This window comes from Pelobates fuscus, chromosome 2, assembly GCF_036172605.1.
Source record: "Pelobates fuscus isolate aPelFus1 chromosome 2, aPelFus1.pri, whole genome shotgun sequence".
NCBI classification, from domain to species: Eukaryota; Metazoa; Chordata; class Amphibia; order Anura; family Pelobatidae; genus Pelobates; species Pelobates fuscus.
The window spans coordinates 314,059,061-314,079,926 of record NC_086318.1 but is presented as its reverse complement, the minus strand read 5'-3'; the positions used below and the strand labels follow the sequence as shown (position 1 = coordinate 314,079,926).

General features: G+C 46.9%; 1 protein-coding gene across 2 annotated transcripts in view; it reads right to left on the bottom strand.

Annotated features, from left to right (window-relative positions):
• Positions 1-20,866, bottom strand: part of CDK19 (cyclin dependent kinase 19) — a 317,057-nt gene that overhangs the window by 247,983 nt on the left and 48,208 nt on the right. For both annotated transcript variants that reach the window (XR_010086622.1, XM_063443517.1), the window contains exon 2: positions 16,910-16,985. Coding sequence is in view for 1 of the 2 variants with exons in the window: in XM_063443517.1 (XP_063299587.1) it covers positions 16,910-16,985 (76 nt within the window). In the remaining variant the exon portion in view is untranslated. The remainder of the gene's footprint in view (positions 1-16,909; positions 16,986-20,866) is intronic.

Here is a 20,866-nt window from a genome sequence, read left to right as displayed (position 1 = left end):
CCAAATGGAAGACTGAAACAGCAGACAGACATGTATCATTTTCGTACACACAGCCACAATACTTTCCCACAATGCATCCTGGTTTCCTCCTCTCTGTCCTGGAGATAAATAATGAAGTAATTCAATTATCTCCCAGGACAAAGGCCAGACTCCATTATGCACGTGGTGACACAGAAACAGACTATCACTTTAAAATACATACAGACACATTTTATACACAAAACACAGACATGTTACATTTCCCCAGATAGCTCAGGTCTGGGTGCACATTATTAGGTGAATGGCACCCAGACCACACAAATACATTTTAATTGCCATGGAGCCAAAGTCTTTAATTCCACGAACAGGCTCCATGGCAGGCTATCTGGGTTACTACAGTTCACATAGATTGTGATACAAATTCAAAGTCCCGAATAAGAACCAGGGGGCTGGAGGCTCAGCGGTGCCTGCATGCAAAAGTGTCCGCTTATAGTGCAGGAAAGCCGGGCAGACAAGCGCTGGCTGCCCGGGGAGCTCCAAAACACCGCCATTGTGTGGCGGCTAGGTGTAACCGCGACCACCCAGTAACAATCAATTAAGCTGCGGTTAACCGCAGCTACTGGGTGGTCAATTGCCGGCACACGCTTGTTAAGCCGCGGTTAACCGCGGCTTCAGGGAGGTCAATAGGAGGCACACGCCAGCTTCTGGGTGGCCCATTAACAACGCCGGCCGGCTTCCCACGGCTCTGGGGAGGCTGAAAAGAAGCTGATTGTTCGGTAGATAGAATCTACCGAACGGCTGGGCAGAAAGGGAAAAATAAACCTTTCTGCACAGTAAAATTAACCCTTTAGCTGCCGGTCCATAGTCCAGAGGCAGCAGGCGGGCAACCAGGCTCCTCCAATACAATGTGGCGAGATTGGTTTCGTCACATCTCTCCCCCTTTCCAAAAAGACTAACAGGGTACCTGACCTCCTGCCGGTCAGTGCCCTTGTTAGTCCAGCAACCCACCCACAAAGCAGAAAAAACAGTACAGCCCACCCACAATAAATGGTTACTACACCTGGGTAGAGGAGAAGTGTGTCCATGTCCAGGTGCCTCACCACGGCTGTGTAGGGGACTGGTAGGCTGCCTTGGTGGGTTGCTGAGTGGGCAGAGACCAGCGGTACTGGTTGGAGCCTGGTTGCTGGAGACGGACAGTCTCCCCCTTAGTTGCATAGCTCTGCTGCGGAATGGGGAGACCGGTTGTCTCCCCCTTGGATACACAGCTCTGTCGTGGGGGGGTAGGACCGACCATCCCTACCCCCTGTGTGGTAAGTGCAGAGACCACGGTCCCATCTGCACCGGTGGGGGCCTACAGTCTCCCCCTGGTACATTAAACTGCCGCTGGGGAGAGGGGGTAACAAGCTCCTCTCCCGATAGAACACTCTGCCCATTGATGATCCGCCGCTGGGGAGAGGTGGTAACAATCTCCTCTCCCATACCTACTTCCAGTCTTTGCGGAGGGAGACAGACTGTCTCTCCTCCCAATACAGAGTCCTGCTGCTGGGGAAAGGAGACTGGGCTCTCTATTCCCTGCTGGATACTCTGCCGCTGGGGACTGGAGACTGGGCTCCCAATTCCCAACAAATCACACTGCCGCTGGAGAATGGAGACTGGGCTCCCAATTCCCGGCACATCACACTGCCGCTGGGGAATGGAGACTGGGCTCCCAATTCCCAAAAAATCACGCTGCCGCTGGGGCGGGAGGACACTGCTCTCCTCTCCCTGTACTTCACACTGCCTTCCTGGCATATCACTCTGCTGCTGGGGGGCAGGAACAACTACCTCTGCCCCCTGTAACTCAGCCTGCCGCTGGGGAGGGAGGATGCTGCTCTCCTCTCCCTGCACTTCACACTGCCTTCCTGGCATATCACTCTGCTGCTGGGGGGCAGGAACAACTACCTCTGCCCCCTGTAACTCAGCCTGCCGCTGGGGAGGGAGGACGCTGCTCTCCTCTCCCTGCACTTCACACTGCCTTCTTGGCATATCACTCTGCTGCTGGGGGGCAGGAACAACTACCTCTGCCCCCTGTAACTCAGCCTGCCGCTGGGGAGGGAGGACACTGCTCTCCTCTCCCTGTACTTTACACTGCCGCTGGGGAATGGAGACTGGGCTCCCAATTCCCTGCAGGACCGGTGGAGAGACCTCGGTCCCATCTCCACTGGCCACCTGGGGTTCTTCCCAGTGAAACTGTACCATCTCGTCCCCTCTGAATGGGTCTGGCTCTGGGTCTGTCCTGTTGCTCTCCTGCTGAGCTTTCTCATAATATTGGAACAGCTGTTGGTAGCCCTGTTCTAGCTCCATCTCCCGGGTCACCAGGTGGACCAGGTCTTGCTCAATTTCATGAGTGTCGTCCCAGTCATACCTGCTCTCCCTCCACCCCAAGAGATCACTGAACCGGTCTTGTGTAGGGCTCCCAAATTCAAGCTCTGAAAAAGACCCCCATAGCAAGCCAGGACCATCAATCTCCTCTCCCTCTGGCTTGTCATGCTCGGCTGTCCAGGGCAGATACTGTGCAACATACCACCAAAGCGCCTGGTAGGCATCCTCCAACCACATCTCCTGCCATACCCGGAGCTCCCATTATTTTACCCATTCCTCCCTGGGCTGCTCTCCCAGGAAGGGCATCCGTAGGGCTAGTCGCTTCTGCAAACGCTGATCTTCCTTGGGAAGTCTCTCACCCTGTTGGTATTCCACAATGCCCAGTGCCTGGTACCAGATGCCTTTACGGACTGCATCTCGGCTCTCCATGGCACCCTCATCGAACTCCACTGCTGGTTCCATGCTGGTGCTGTCAGGGTCGCTGTACTCAGACATGCGTTGCCCTCAATTGTAAAATCCAGAGCAATGGTGTCTCCTGTAGCTGTCCTTCTGGCTGTAGGAACGATCCCGCCGCTTGTCACCAATTTAACGGAGCTCCGGGTACTCCGACCGAGTACCCTCCGTTGATGGACGCTTCCTAGCTTGCGCCGAGGACCACAAGCACCGCACTGGACACCACAACCACCGCAGGCTCCACAACCGCCGTAGCTTAACTGGAGCCGCGCCGTCTTCCTTCCACCCTGGATCGGATTCTGTCCTCCAGGACCGTGTGGGGAAGACCTCTCCTCCAGGAGAGCGTATCCGGAACAAGCTCTTAAAAGAGCCAAGTGATTAAGCTCAGGGGAATATGCAGAGCATAGCAATCCCCAGTGTGATATAGCAGTTCCCTCCAATAACGAAACAAGGCTACGTATTGAGGGTCAGAAGAGGTCTGAGGTGCTGGAACATCCAGCCTGGTTTTTATTACAAGTGTACACATACAGGCCACACCCAGGGGGAGGCATAAAATAACCAATAGTATCATGGGTGCAACCCACACATCCCCTCCCCTTAGTGTGACACATAATCCCATTATACATACAGTTAAAATATACTTTTTACACAACTTTCATAACTCTAAAACCATACATCACATTCACATAAAAAATACATATCCACAATCAATCCATTCAGGGGAACAACATATTAAAAAATGGCATGAATCCGACCAGAGGTTCAAAAGTTACTAAAAGTATCTTTTGTCCCTTACTAGCCGCATGGCAAACCGGTTTAGACAGGTTTTACATAGGCCTCTATCCTGGAGACAAAGAGGAAAGTAATCCAATTATCCAGGGCTAGAAAGCAGACTCCATTAACCACATGGTTACAGAAAGACATAAAACACTTTAAAATACAGAAAGTTACTTTTTATCCATAACACACAGACATTTCACATATCCCCAGATAGCTGGGATCTGAGCGCACAAAACTACCGAATAGCGCGCAGATCCTATTCACACAGTACAATTGCCATGGAGCTAAAGTCTTTCCCATAGTCTTTCATTATATGAATAGGCTCCATGGTATAGCTATCTGGGGTATCACATTCCCATAAAGTCTGGTCCATAGTCCAAAGGCAAGAGGCGGGCAATCAGCCCCCTCCAAAGACACGTGGCGAGGTCGGTTTCGCCACCCCCAAATGTAAGTTTTACAGGTCAATATAGTCCAGGGCCATAGTCGCAGGGGAGGAGGCAGGCAAGCAGGCCTCTCCAGGACAAGGTGGCGAAGGGCACTTCGTCACATTGCGTTTAACAATGATTGGAATTCCTCAGATGCCATAAAGCTTCCATTTTATGCTAAACCAGCCTGAAAAGTGTCAGACACAAGGAAGACAGGCTTAACTAAAGGTAATAAACAAACAGGCGGGAAACTAAGCAGAAAATTGGTCTGCGCAATCGCCAGAGAAGCTTGAAAGCGCTACCAAGCCATAAAGGGGGGTCCCTCCCCGTGAGTCTGAGCAGAGCTCCAAAAGAGTGGAGGGCTGCCAGGAACAGGCTAGAGGCGAGTGGGAGGCACCAAAGCTGGGAGGTGTGATAATGAGCCCTTGAGACAGAAACAGGGCAGAGGGTAGGGCACACACCGAGGAGGATAAGACTTAAAATTACTAAGTATAAGAAACAAATGAAAATAATGTCAAAACAGAACGAAAGGTAAGCTGTAATATTGGAGTGGTACTTAACTAGTCTGAGGGAATGGCAAAGAAAGAGTTTATTAGAGTAACCCTTTTTATGGACCTGGCCTTTGTTGTGTTAGGTTACACTGTTATTATGCAGTTTTTGTATATTATGTTCATATGATTTCTCTCATATTTGTTTTCTGCTGAGGGAAATAAAGAAAGAGTTAAGCATAATAGGAGCCTCCGTGTCTTTAATAAAATTCCAGATTTGTTGCAAAACCATGCCTAATAAGTAGAGATGTCCCGAAAGGTTCGCTGGCGAATAGTTCCTGGCGAACATAGCTTGTTCGCGTTCGCCACGGACGGCGAACATATGCGATGTTCGGTCCGCCCCCTATTCGTCATCATTGAGTAAACTTTGACCCTGTACCTCACAGTCAGCAGACACATTCCAGCCAATCAGGAGCGGACCCTCCCTCCCAGACCCTCCCACCTCCTGGACAGCATCCATTTTAGATTCATTCTGAAGCTGCATTCTTAGTGAGAGGAGGGACAGTGTGCTGCTGCTGACTTAATAGGGAAATTGATAGCTAGGCTAGTGTATTCAGTGTCCACTATAGTCCTGAAGAACTCATCTGATCTCTGCTGTAAGGACAGCACCCCAAAAACCCCTTTTTAGGGCTAGAACATTAGTCTGTTTTTTTTTTCCTGTGTAATCTAATTGGAGTTGCATGCCTGCTAGCGTGTGTATCAGGCTCACAGCATATACTGTGCCCACTTGCCCAGTGCCACCACTCATATCTGGTGTCACAATAGCTTGCATTTAAAAAAAAACAACCTTTTTTGAATGTGAAATAATAGCAGTCAGTTTCCTTCACACGTGTGCGTTTCAGGGCCTGCCAGGGCACAGTGTCACACCAGTGCAACTGATATCTGGTGTAACAGTAGTGTACATTTAAAAAAAAAAATACAGGGGGCTTGTTGTCACCTTTTGGGGACCCTTGGTGTTGTACGTGGCTCGGTGGCGGAAGAGACCTTCAGTGACATCAGTGAGGACAAGGAACGGGACATGGCTAGCTTGGTATCCAACCTTGTGCAAATGGGGAGTTTGCAGTTGTGCAAATGGACTGTTTGCGGTTGTTTGCGGTGCGTTAAACGGGGAGTTTGGTCTGTCACTGTGAAGTGGGCGTAACCCTTACACTACCTGATCGATACAACATCATACCTGATGTTTTAAAGCACGTTATTCCAAACAATTTAGGAATGTTAGGTGATTTACGCCCTTTATGGATTAAAACCAGACTCTGCATCAACTATGTAATTTTCCATGGGAGTTTTGCCATGGATCCCCCTCTGGCATGCCACAGTCCAGGTGTTAGTCCCCTTGAAACAACTTTTCCATCACTATTGTGGCCAGAAAGAGTCCCTGTGGGTTTTAAAATTTGCCTGCCTATTGAAGTCTATGGCGGTTCGCGAACATTTGCGGAAGTTTGCGTTCGCTGTTCGCGAAAGGAAAATGTTATGTTCGGGACATCTCTACTAATAAGAATAAACTAAGCAATTTTGCAGGTTACCACTGAGAAATGCATGTTTTGGGCGTGCCCCCAACTTTTTTTCTGACTATATGTGGAATCCAGATCAGATTTAATTTTAGGTTGAGCACCCCACCCCGTTCCTGATACCAGTAAAGCATACATTTGGGGAGAGTATCTGGAAGCTGTAAGACTTAGCATGTTAAAATGAGTGTAGGACCCACTGACATTGCAGTACTGTGCAGTAGCGGTGGATGTCACACAATATGTTGTAACCTAAACCCCTTATATGTTTGCTGAGAGGTGGTTTTTAAGTAGCCTTGTAAGATTTTAAACTGTATTAATTTGTGTTTGTTTGCAGTTCCATAATCTGTATTTTGTATATATTTTTGTCTTTACAGCAGCAGCACTGTTCTGAACTGCATGTCTGGGTGTGCTCCCAAATCCTTTTTCTTCTGTGTAATCCAGGATCTGACACAAAGCCATGCCTAAAAGGAGTGAACTACAAAATTTTGCAGGTTACAGCATATTTCATCTAAAAGAAGTGCTCAGCGCAGCTTCTTGAGTTGAGGCAACAAGGTCACTATAAATGTCACAAACAATTTAGAAATGTAGACAACTAAACAGCTTAACATTTTATTACTATAGTAAAAAAAATGGAAATGTTATCTGAAAATATAAATACTGTGCCAGATTCTATAAAAAATGAAAAAGTTTTAAAGGGTTACTTCAACCAGTGCCGGATTAATATAGGGGCTGATGGAGCTGCTGCAGCTCCAGGCAAATGCCCATGGAATAGGCCCATCGATTTAAAAAAATAAATAAATACATTTATTTATTTTTTTACACACTACTCTTAGGGAGCCACCTGGCTGATATTTATTTGAGGCTGCCTGGCCAGTGACGATATTACAGTAATACCGGCAATACAAATGCCTGTATTTTTCTCAGTATAAACAGTTGCTGTGTCGGTGTCGCTGTGTGTGTGGAAAGAGGCAGAGATAGGAAGTTACAGCATATACCTGCATCTCTCTACTCACTTATCCGCGGGGGAGCAACTACACAGCACAGAGTCCAGACAGCAGCTCCCAACCTGCAGAGACAGCCTACAGCTTGGGGACATAGACACACACGGGGACACAGACATGGGGAATACTGTGCTGATCAGTGAACAACTATCCTGCTCTCCCAACTTCAGATACCTAGTAGAACAGCCAGACCTCCCTCCCTTCCCTAATCAGTAGGTTAGGTCGAGAGGGAGAGGTATTACAATTGTATGTGCGTTAGTATAAGTGTTAATCTGTATCTGGTTGACTGCCGGTGTGTGTCTTTGTGTGTGTATATATGTATGAGTGTTAGTGTGTGTTTCTGTGTGAGACTGTCACTGTGTGTCTATGTAGGGCTGTCACTCTGTGTCTATGTTTAACGTTAAGTGTGCATCTGTGAATGTGTGCTAGTATGTGTATGCAAGTGCATATTATCGTGCATCTGTATGAATGTTATGGTGTCTGTGCATTATTGTAGAACTGTATATGCCAAGGGAGATCGGTCCCTGCAACCAGGGCCGGCCTTAGGGGTGTGCAAGCTGTGCGTCCGCACAGGGCGCCATGGAGCAGGGGGCGCCCTGACAGCCGACACAGCTCGCACATGGCCGGTGTCAGGGGAGCTAAAGCAGGTACCCGGGTGGATTATTAATTATTCTCCACCCGGGTCTATTTAAAAAACAAACAAACGCGGCAGCGGGGGCGGGGCTTAACGACCGCCAGAGGCGGGGCTTATCGTGAGGCGGAGGCAGGGCTAATACCCAAAGCCCCTGCACAGGAAGAGGGATGAAAGAAGGACTACAACCAAGTGCATCCAATCCCCTTCCAGCCAAAATGTAAAGAGGTAAGTCTGTATGTCTGTGTTTGTGTGTGTGTGTGTGTGTGTGTGAGACTGTCTGTGTGACTGTCTGCCTGTGTGTGTGTGTGTGTGACTGTCTGCCTGCCTGTATGTGTGATTGTCTGTGTGACTACCTGCCTTTGTGTGTGACTGTCTGACTGCCTGTGTTTGCCTGCCTGCCTTTGTGTGACTGCCCGTCTGTGTGACTGCCTGCCTGTATGTGTGACTGTCTGTGTGACTGCCTGCCTGCCTGTATGTGTGACTGTCTGACTGCCTGTGTGTGTGTGTGTGATTGTCTGCCCGCCTGCCTTTGTGTGACTGTCTGCCTGCCTGTGTGTATGTGACTGCCTGCCTGTGTGTCTGCATGCCTGTGTGTGTGTGTGTGAGACTGTCTGTCTGTGTGACTGCCTGCCTGCCTGTATGTGTGACTGTCTATCAGACTGCCTGTGTGTGTGTGTGTGCCTGCCTGCCTGTGTGTGACACTGTCTGCCCGCCTGCCTGTGTGTGACTGTCTTGACTGCTTGTGTGTGAATGTTTTCCTGTTTGTGTGACTGACTGCCTGTGTGCGTGTGTGTATGTGTGTGTGTCTGACTGCCTGCCGGTGTGTGTGTGACTGTCTGCCTGCCTGTGTGTGTGACTGCCTCCCTGCATGTGTGACTGTCTGCTGTGTGTAACTGTTCGTGATTGTGTGCCTGTAACTGTGTGTGACTGTTTTCCTTTAACTGTGTGTTTGGCTCTGTGACTGTCTGCCTGTAACTGAGTGTGTCTGACTGTCTGCCTGTAACTGAGCGTGTCTGACTGTCTGCCTGTAACTGAGCGTGTCTGACTGTCTGCTTTTAACTGTTTGTGTGACTGTCTGCCTGTGCCTGTGTGTGTGACTGTATACAGGCAACATGGTGGGGAGAGGGGCCGGGGGGGGGGGCGCCGTGAAGTCTTGTCGCACAGGGCGCCTAATGGCCTAAGGCCGGCCCTGCCTGCAACTTTTTCTTGCCCAGAACCAAAATGCCCTGGAAATCCCCAAGAAAATCATTTGAACTAGCAGACCGCTACACTTGAGAGGGTCATAATAGGCACCCAGAACATTTTATCTAATTGAAATGGTCTGGCTGCATTATTTCTGTCCTCTTAACTATGCAAAGTAAAACATTGCAGTTTCAGAGAAAATGTTTACATTGCAGGTTTAAGACATCCTCTAGGGTGCTTCCTGCATTTTCACAGAATTTAACTGTGAAACTACAATAGATGCCCTCATGCTTTTTATGAGAACATGTAGCATCTTCAAAGTCCCCATAGGAAAGCACTTACTCAATGCTTTCCTATGGGGAAGTTCTAATGTGTTTGTCACGCATGCGCATTAGGTCCTCCACCGCTGTGACGGCGCTAGATGAGAAGGCACAGCCAGGCAAAGAGACCTTGGTGCTGGAATTAAGGTAAGTGTAAAAAGTGTTTTTAACCCTTTCAAAACGAGGTGGGGGCCATTAAGGACACTATAGCACTAGGAATACAGTTTTGCTATAGTGTTCCTTTAACAATGTCAAACCGGAATTATCTATTACATAAAAATCCTCCAATGTGAGTTTAGACCAGTGGCGTACTAAGGGGGGGGGGCGGTCCGCCCCGGGTGCCATCCAGTAGGGGGGTGCCACACTCTGTACCTCCTGCTGGTCGTCCTCTCCCTTGCGGCTCAGGCGCTCAGTGAGTGAGTCAGAGCACAGGGAGGGGAGGTTGTTATGGAGTGTGCCAGCAGGGAGCGCAGAGCGTACATTCTGCCAGGTTTCTCTCCTGCGGCCACTCTGCCTGCACCTGCTGCACTGCCTTAGCTGGGATGGAGAGAGACAGCCTGAATTATGGTAAGATAATAATATTGTAAATTCACTCTCACCCCCTCCCTCAGTCACCCTCTCACCCCCTCCCTCAGTCACCCTGTCACCAGTCACCCCCCCTCAGTCACCCTGTCACCCCCTCCCTCAGTCACCCTCTCACCCCCTCCCTCAGTCACCCTGTCACCAGTCACCCCCTCCCTCAGTCACCCTGTCACCAGTCACCCCCTCAGTCACCCTGTCACCCCCTCCCTCAGTCACTCTGTCACCCCCCTCAGTCACCCTGTCACCAGTCACCCCCCTCAGTCACCCTGTCACCCCCTCCCTCAGTCACCCTGTCACCAGTCATCCCCCTCAGTCACCCTGTCACCCCCTCCCTCAGTCACCCTGTCACCAGTCACCCCCCTAAGTCACCCTGTTACCCCCTCCCTCAGTCACCCTGTCACCAGTCACCCCCCTCAGTCACCCTGTCACCCCCTCAGTCACCCTGTCACCAGTCACCCCCCTCAGTCACCCCCTCCCTCAGTCACCCTCTCACCCCCTCCCTCAGTCACCCTCTCACCCCCTCCCTCAGTCACCCTGTCACCAGTCACCCCCCTCAGTCACCCTGTCACCCCCTCCCTCAGTCACCCTCTCACCCCCTCCCTCAGTCACCCTGTCACCAGTCACCCCCCCTCAGTCACCCTGTCACCCCCTCCCTCAGTCACCCTCTCACCCCCTCCCTCAGTCACCCTGTCACCAGTCACCCCCTCAGTCACCCTGTCACCCCCTCCCTCAGTCACTCTGTCACCCCCCTCAGTCACCCTGTCACCCGTCACCCCCCTCAGTCACCCTGTCACCCCCTCCCTCAGTCACCCTCTCACCCCCTCCCTCAGTCACCCTGTCACCAGTCATCCCCCTCAGTCACCCTGTCACCCCCTCCCTCAGTCACCCTGTCACCAGTCACCCCCCTCAGTCACCCTGTCACCCCCTCCCTCAGTCACCCTGTCACCAGTCACCCCCCTCAGTCACCCTGTCACCCCCTCAGTCACCCCCTCCCTCAGTCACCCTGTCACCCCCTCCCTCAGTCACCCTGTCACCAGTCCCCTCCCTCAGTCACTCTGTCTCCCCCCTCAGTCACCCTGTCACCCCCCCTCACCCTGTCACCCCCCTCAGTCACCCTGTCACCAGTCACCCCCCAGAGTCACCCTGTCACCAGTCACCCCCCAGTCACCCTGCCACCAGTCACCCTGTCACCCCCCTCAGTCACCCTGTCACCCCCCCTCAGTCACCCTGTCACCCCCCCTCAGTCACTCTGTCACCCTGTCACCCCCTCCCTCAGTCACTCTGTCACTAATCACCCCCTCACTCTGCGACCTGTCATCCCCTTACTCTGCCACCTGTCACTCCCTCCTTCCCTCACTCTGCCACCTGTCACTCCCTCTTTCCCTCACTCTGCTACCTGTCACTCCCTCCCACGCTCTGTCAGCCCCTCCCTCCTACGCTCTGCCAACTGTCCCCTCCTCACTCTGCCAACCCTATCCCACAGCACACTATGTGCCTTACAATGCCCTACACACACTACATCCCACCCCCACACTATGTGTCTTACCCATACTACATCCCTATCACCCCTACACCAGGTCTGTCTCCTAAATTACTATCAATAAAGATTTGTATCAGGACAAGTAGATTGTCACGGCAGACAAGTAGATTGGGCAAACACTTTAGTCCCTGGACAAGTAGTTTTTTTTTTTAAATTTCAACACCCCTGCCCTCTCTGCCATATACACCCCCGCCATATACACCCCTGCCTTGTCATAATATCCTCCCTGCTATAAACCCACTACCTGGTCATAATTCCCACCCTGGCATATACCCCTTTAACATGCCATATAATACCCACACTGCCATAATCCCCTCCCTGCTATATACCTCACCGTATCATAATACACACCCTGCCATACACCCTGGCCCTGCCTTGACATAATATCCTCTCTTCCATATAACACCCAATCCCATTGTTCCCACCCGTGACATAAAACACCATATACTCACCACCTCACCTGCAGTCACCTCCTTCAATCCACTGTGTGCAATGGCACACACTGTCATAGTATCCACCACACTGTCCCACCCTGCCATATACCTTTCTCCTGATAGTAATACTCACCCACTTACATATACATCCACGTTGTCACATTCCCCCAGACAGATAGGACAGATATATACTGGAAGGCGGTGAGATTAAACATTTTTATGGACCATATAGGAGTTTGTGTACGCCCTGCAGTAAGCCGGCAGCCGGGGTATGACGTCATCCTGGCATCGGCATCACTGCTGGTCGTGCAAGTGAGCTGTGAAGGAAGAGCACAGAGATCCCAGCCCAGCAGCAACCGCTTGTCACTCCCAGAGTAAGGTAGGGAGGTTGGTTGGACCTCTTAATAACTAAATGCGTTTGTATATCTGTGGTTGTGTATATGTTTAGTAGATAGCTCCCTAATTTGGTGTCCTTAAATATGTCAATCCCACATAAGGATAACAAATAAGTGAGTTATCTACTAAACAACCTAAAGATTAAAATTAAGAAAAAGGCTTTTTAAATGTTGATCTTTTAGCTATTTAGTAGAGAATTCCCTAAATTGGTGCCCTTATGTGAGATTCCATATGTAAAGATACCAAATTAGGGTGCTGTTTAGCAGATAGCTCCCTTATTTGGTGTCCTTAAATATGGAAATCCCACATCTCAGCATCTTGCCAACACTACACACAAACACATCCCTGCATTCCAGTGCAAACACTACATACAAACACACCTCTGTATTAAAACATCAACATTATATATAACCACACCACTGCATCTCGCCAACACTACACACAAAAGCATGCCTGCATTAAAATGCCAACACTACATACAAACACACCCATTCATTCACTCACACTTACTCCATACAAAAGCATGCTTATATTGAAACATGCAAGCACTGCTCAATGCTACATACATTAAAAAAAATGTGGGTGTTTTGTACATTTCAAAGTGCAGGGGGGAGGGGGGTGCCAAAACTAGGACCCGCCCCGGGTGCCATATGCTCTAGGTACGCCCCTGGTTTAGACACTTACATTTTGCTACATCCAAAGAAAATCTCTCAAAAGAAATTAATATATTATCAGATTAAATTTGACAAAGTACAACCATTGGGAACAAAATATGATACTGGAAATAAGTGCCAATTTCAAGATTAGTTGAAATTATCAACCTGGTGACATGACTAACATCAGCCATTTTTTTTACAACCAAAGGTGCCCAGGTAGTGTGTAATTTCGTGCACCTACTAACAAGAACTTCTAAGTTAAGCTCTGAGAATCATGAACAAGTCAACAGGGGGTAACATGAAATTTCAATTGCCAGTGAGGGGTTAAGTACATGTGATAGGTATCCATTTCATGTAATGCAAATAAATGAAAGACAAACACCAATAGGTTCTACTGCACAACATGCCATTAATTAAATAGGATTTCCTCTCTCCTATCAACTGAGGATGGAAGGAACTTTGTTCTCCTGTTGCTAGCCTTTTCTCTTGCTTTGAGCATGCAATAAAATACCTAAAGCAAACAGAGATCAATTTAAGAGCAGGACACGCTTCGTTACCATAGTATCTCACTGGTATTACCAGAAAGCAACCTCATAGTCACAGCAGGGAAAAGCATGGTTCTTTCCATAATACAAAGAACAATATTATATTATGTGCCAACTATTTAATGAGTTCAAGGCTATTCTCCAATTTATTTTCTTCTTGATACAGAATTAAAACAGGGTTTTAAACATGTATTTATTTATTTGAAGGGCAACTGGAATATCTATAATCGATACATGTTTATTTTTAAGTCTGCCCTTGAGGATGAAAGAGAGAAACACAAGAGAATAGGTTTTTGAATCATGTATATATGGTATTTAAGGAATCTAGATATCAGTTTAATCAGATTAGGTCAGTAATGGTGAATTTATGGCACAGGTGGAATGGAGAGTCTCAGTGAAGCTGTCATTCTTGTAGTCTTAAAGGGACACTCTGCTGCCCTCTGGTCTCTCCCACCCCACCCCAAAGGAAAAAAAAAACACTATTTAGTATTCACCTAGTGAAGGCATGTGTGCATTACATTATGCATGTTTTTATTAATGGCGTGTCTAAAAGCAGCTTGCAAAAGCTGCAGATCGATCTCTTGGGTGCAGTCTTTGCAAGCACTCCCCTTCTAATCCAGCCCAGACCTTATATGGCTGTCCAATCACAGACTTCTCAATGCAAATTGCTTTGCAAGGCAGGTGCTCTGGGCAATTGCCTACCATTTGAGTTTGGTTCCACTGAGCGCACCAACCAGGAAGTAACAGGAACGGTTGTCTGTTTGGCAGCCAGGGGGTGTAACAAGCTTAAATTATAAATGTGCAAATTTCGACTGAAATCTTCACTTTTTGTAAAAGAAAAAAAAAAAAGCACTTCAGCAAGCTAAAGCGATTTAGGTGTGTTGAGTGTTCCTTTCAAATAGTCTGTAGTATCATGGTATTTGCAGGCAAGAAATAAGCAAACAGGTAGGAAGGAAATGTTTATCTTCAAGTAAAAATTTAAATAAATATGTTTTACTTACCAGGCATCATGGAGGACGCTATTTTGTTATTAATGCTGACATACAACATGGTAAAACATACCATTCGGAATGTTAAATTAAAAAGCATAACAATTAAATCAAAGCAGATTCCAACTAAAATAAATGTGAACTGTAGAAAGTGCACAGCAGAGAGCTGGAGGAGAAAAATACATGCTTTTATTTGTGGCAGAGCTACAGATTAGAAATTCCAGGAAGCACAATGCAGTTTTCTGATAATCAGCAGACCAAACAGTAGCTGTATTTTCCATTATAAATACAGATTACAAACAGTCAGTAGAAATCCTTCTGAATAATAAAAAAAATATTATTTTTTTTTAGCTGCACTAAATGACAGATATAGTAAATATCCCTATATTGCACGTGTGCAGTCACTGCCTGCACAAACTAAGCTCTGCACATGCCTAAAGTAGTATTGACACGACACTATAGGTGGACTTTGCATGTACTGCAAAGGTCCCTCAAGGTGATATACACAATTTCTGTACAACAGCTGACACATGAAGCTACCTGAAGCTCCTCCTAGTGTTCGCTGCCATAATTCCTGGCGCTTCATCCCACATCACCGTTCTACTCTTGTGCATGCGAGAACATACAACACTGATATGTAATGATAATCCTGCATCCTCTATGCACAATCTTGCATTTTGTTCAAGTAGATTTCTTTTTCATACAGATGTTGCTAGGTTTTGTTGCTTTTACTACGTTTTGTCTACCATCTTTAAGCTTGCATCTTTATGGCATACTCAAAGAGTGACTAGAGGTGGCAGAGCTGCTATATATAAGTGGAACTTTCCCTTCTCTGACAGCTCCCATTTCCCTCACAAAGGAATTGTTATTGAAGAGCGTACTGGGGTGAAGAGTGCAGCAGGGATAAGTATAATACACACTCTCTATCTCCTGCAAATCCACGGTGGCATTAACACGCCATGATGCCCAGAGCCCAATAATGCTTGTAAATCGGATTACAAAATACCATTTGAGTATGTATGCTCAGGCATTACTTGAAAAAAATATGTAATCAGGATACCAAGCAGGGTTAAAATATAGTTAAAATAATGTATACTGTGTATATAATTTGTAAAAAACAAACATTCAGAATTTGAAAGTGGAGAAGGAATTATGAAATGTGACTGGGGACATCACAACACTATGGCAAGTATATGTTGGTGAAAATAATGCTTTAAAGCGGCACTGTCATGCCGAACTTACCTTTTTTTAATCAATTCCTCTCCTCAGGATCTGTTCTTCATTTCTTCCTATCTGGTCTAGTTTTCTTTAAACCATAGGACAAAGTGCCGTTGCTGCGTCTTGCAGCCGCTTAGTAGATAACTCCCTAATTCCCACACTAGGTCCGCCCCCCCATTTTTATTTAGGGCCCCCACGCTATGTTAATGGGTGGGGGCCAGGGGGGTGGGCAATAGGTTACCCACTTTTTTCATTCTGAGCCCTCACCCACCGCTCATGGGTGATTGATGGAGGCACAGGGGGGACCGTATGTCCCCCGTTTACTTTTATAGCCCCCACTCGCGGGACACGGGTGGGGGTTCTGGGGGGACACTTTGTTAGGGGGGGCTTTCACTGTTTAGTAGATTTTAATCTCCCTTATGTTATTATGGGGGTCATAGTGAGGTAGGACATGGGGGGAGCTTAAGAAGTGGCGGGGAGCACTGGTCCCTGCCGCTTCTATTTTTATATATTACAAGGAGGGAGCTGTGCGCCGGTAGCTTCCTCCTCGTAATAAAACGAACGAACGAAGAGGTCTTCGTTCATTCGTTTAAAATTTGTATTAATTTATTCGTCTTTCTGACGAATGAATGAATAGATTAAATTCCCGTTCGCATGCCCAAGCGTTTAACTGGGAATGTGTGGGAATTTCACAGCGCTATCTAGTGTGGGCAGATGACGCGTCCCACAGGGACTTCATCTACCCACACAAACATGACGTCACCCTGGACCTAGGTCCAGGCATAAACTAAAGTAGCAAAAATGGGGGGCTTAGGGGCATTTGGGGGTGACTAGGGGGACAATTAGATGTAGTGGAGTTGGGAGGGGCGTTAAAAAAAACAAAAAAAACAGGATTCGGCCATGACAGTCCCGCTTTAACAATGACAAGTTTCTGCAATAACACTTGACATTATGTATACAAACAATATACACATTTATTGACACTATGTTTACAAAATACCTTCACTTATTTACACGGATATTGCACATGAAAAAAACTTGCATACTTTGTTACTGTAGTTAGATTTTTGTGGACAACATTTCCGATGATGCACAAGGGCTGGCTAATCATCGTGAAAATGTAGTCTATAAAAAATATTATATATCCAATGTTATTAATTATTCAATTTTACCACTTTGAGGGGGTTATAATTCTCAATCAAAATGGTCTGTAAAATAATAGATAGACATCACAATACAATAATTTGGCACTGTGCCTCTCTCCAGAGATCGGGGGTCTGGATATACCGTAAAAAGTCCACAAGGATACTACACAAACAAATAAAGAAAATGCTTGTTTATGATTCATCCCTACTTACTGCAATCTCCCTGCAGGCCGACATAGATATTCCGGTACCTTCAATTTGCTTCAGTGCATATTCTTTCTCATCCTTCCTGCAAGGACAATAAACAAAAAAATAAAATTTTGAAGAAAAAAAATATTCTACTAACTTTTAGTCCACAATTTATTTTTCTGTAATATATATGAAAGACAACAGAACTCCTCGGGTTTGCCTGCTAACATGGACTTTGAACTGATACAATATGTTCATGTGTATATATAAATAAAGAGTAAAAATGTGGAAATAGAGGCAAAATGTTGCTTCAGAAAGAAGCATTCTGGATATACCAGTTAGACACGGTGGCCCCTAGGGGTTTGAATGAAAACATTCCGTATTATTCATTTATCTAGCCCCCCCAACTAGTACCAGTATGATTTTATTTTTTAATTTTAGACATATAGGCTATTACCCCCTACAGGGGCTTATAGACATATATTTTCTTTAACAGGGCATTATTAATATGTTATCCCTATGGCTATGACGTTAAGTGTTGTGACATTTTCTTTACACATGTATTGCACAATAGTTTTTGCATGCCTTTTGCACAATTTTTGCACTTTATTCATGGCACGGTATCACTTTAATACTACATAGTGTAGTATCTTCTACAGCACTGCAAACATTATACACACTAGTTACATCAATTGTATGTGTTCCTAGTGGCACTATATATCTATGTCATATGTCTTTATAAGATAAATCTTTATAGGTTTTTTTATTCACCTTATGTCATATTATATTTATTAATATCCTACTTATCATCTACACATATTCACTATTATAACTCACACATGGAGTTCCCTAAATACACATTAAGTGGATTGTCCGCATTACGTTGCCTAGCAACGCCCCATTAGCCGGTATCCATACGGCACGCGTCACGTGCATCCCCGAGGGCGGAGCTTCGGGATGAGTGCTCGCGCACACCTGGAAGCATAGCTGTCGCTACAGGCGCGGTTGATATGCCGCACCCCCTCACTGATGATTATCAGTTTCCCTAACTCGTAGGGAAAAGGGGCGGAGCTGGGCGAACACCTAATGCGCACACCCGGAAGTATACACGGCGGAAACGCCGAGGACACCATGCACCTGGGTGAGTCACTCTTAATTATTGTTATGGCTATATATTGACATACATTGCAAGTATTGTGTGTTGTCCTATCATTTTTTGTCTGACCCTGAGGAAAGTCCCGAGCGGGGACTGAAACGTTGGTCACAGATTTTAAACATGATTGAATAAAACTTTTGGATTTTAACAAGACCGGTGAGCAGCTATTATTTGGCATTTTATATATAAATATATATATATATGATGTAGAATTATTAAAAACCTTTATTGATCCTGTATTGAATTTTTGTACTAACTCCATTTTAACTACATTACATGACAGATTTTCCTAACAGCATTTAGAATATTGAATAGAGAATGTATTTTCTAGAAGGACATGACTAACACCGGAATTGTCAAGTTCCTGTAATATGAAACAAAGTATACTATAGCTAGGCCATGTGAAAACTGCTCTAATGAAATGTTCTTTCATAAAAAAGACCCTGAACCTGACCCCGAGTCTGACATCACTAACTACCCAAAATGACGCCCAAGCCCCCCGTCCCACCGAGTAAGCCTCGTGCTGGGTAAGATGGCGCTTGAGCCATCTGTCCACACCCGTGTCCAGAATGACACCACCTCCCGGTGGGAGGACACCTAGTCAGCCACTTAGTACTTGAGCCAATAAATAATATTGATGGGTGGACATTGACATAGCCACTTAACACCTAATCCAATTAATGATGTTTATTTGTTGTTATCTTGATATTCAATGATGATGTAATTTTGCTCTTATAAGGGTCTGCGAGCCTGCTTTTAACCAGATGCCATTAAATTTTCTCGAAGTGCTTTTAACCTGAACTCCGTGTGTCAGTGTGAACTTACTTCTGCGTATACGCAATTTAATCATCTCAGATTTGGACAGGAACAGATAGACATTTGAACATATTTGTTTATTTTCAAAATAATCTACAACAATTTGGCACCCATACGTGGGGCATCGGGCTATGGCCTCTGGCCGGTAAGCCGTCCTAAGGAAGACGCTGCTGGAAGGAGGAATCCTGGGGGAAGGAAAGGAGACTGATCACCTCCCAGTACACGGTAGAGACTACTGCAGAGCCTATCCGGTATGTTCCAGCCCCTTTGATTGACCCGTCCCAGTGTCTGTGACTGCTGCCGGGAGGACATCAAAGACAGGTAATATCTTGCCCGGTACCTTATTGTTACCCACCTGTTTACCTGCATTTAGTCTATCTGTTGCCTGGGTGTGTTTGCATTGGTCTGTCTCTAGCTTAAGTGCCCGGGTGGAGTGTTTGTCTGTGTGCCCCTTCGGGATAAAGGGGGGTGGACCTGTGGTGTTTGCCTGGGGGTCCTCTGTTGCCTGTTTACCCCTTTTAGGAGCCACGTGGCTGTGGCTGTAGGGAAAAAGGGGGGTGGACCTGTGGAAGTTTTCCTGGGGGTCTTCTTTGCCTGTTTACCTCTTTTAGGTGCTGGGTAGCTGCAGCAGTAAGGAAAAAGAGGTGGGGGGAGTCTGTGGAAGGGTGTAGACTCACTGCTTCCTGGGGATTCCCCATGGTGTCACTTTGATAGCCTAGCTAGCCTCATTGTGCACATAGCTCTGCTTGCAGAGAGGTGGTACCCTCCAGCTTCGAGCGCTGAGGCTGGTGGCATTCCAATTTTATTTGTGGTGCGTGGTTCGGGCAGGCATTGCTGTCTCCATCACCACGGGGTAGTGAGACTTATGGGTGGGTCCATAGGGGCGCTACGAGGGTGAGGATAGTGGTGGCCACACTTAGTGGACTGCTGTAACGGGGGAGGCATACGGATCTCGGGCCGGTGTTAGCTGTTATCCGTGGCCGCTGGTAGTGAGACTTGAGGAAGTCATTCTCCGAGCGGGGACACTACGAGGTTGAGGGAGGTGGCTTTGGTCACATGAGTAAAGGAAAGGCATTACTGTTGAATTTATTTGAACTGTGATGCATGCACTGTATTTCAATTGAATTGTTGGTATAATTGGGAGTCATTCAAACTCCTGTGTCTGTCTCTACTTTCACTTTACTTTTACTTTTTACTCTACTTCCTGTGTTATTTACACTTTCCACTCCTATTTCTCTTGTGAGAGAAGTGATTGGTCACACACTTCTCACCTCGCTCCAATCCGTGGCTACCTCGGGTAGGCGGAATTAGTGACTAGTCTACGTTTTGGGAAGACGCACTTGGGGGGACCCACCCTTCCAAGTGGCAGTCGAGCATTGTAGACACTCTGTTTCATTTTCATTCCTCTATATCTGGGACGCCTTTTATAGGGGGGAATGGGACAGGAATTAGGGAAGCCCAGTAAGGGCTGGTTAGCGTGTGATTTAGTTGAAGACAGGGAGGGAGAAGAGATGGTTAAGAAAGTTGAAAAGATTGCTGAAGTGTGTAAAATTGCTGTGCCTTCATGTGGTAGATTACAGCCAGAAAGCTGGCGTAGATTACTGACAGAGAAGAAAGGCAAGCTTGCAGATAATGATTTACTGCGTACTGCAGAAGCCTGGTACAAAGTAGCAAAAGCTATTCAGCAGGAAGGTTGGGTTGAGGAAGAAATAAATCACAAAGGTGTAAAATTGTATGTATATCACAATAATTATGTTGCTGGGGCAATCCCTCAGCCAGCGCCCCAAAATGGCGCCCAGGGGATGTTTATCCCCAAGGTTCAGTCAGCAATGAGTGACAGCCAGCTGACCATGTTCCTGTCAGGGTACCTGAGGTCTCTACCTCTGAGAGAGGTAGAGACTTAGAAGTTTATCCGTCCGGACGGCATGTCTCCTCGGCCCCTCGCGGTTCACTCGGTCTTGCTAACGCCGGCCGCGAGGGAGTCACTTCCTTTTATAACAGGAGGACCG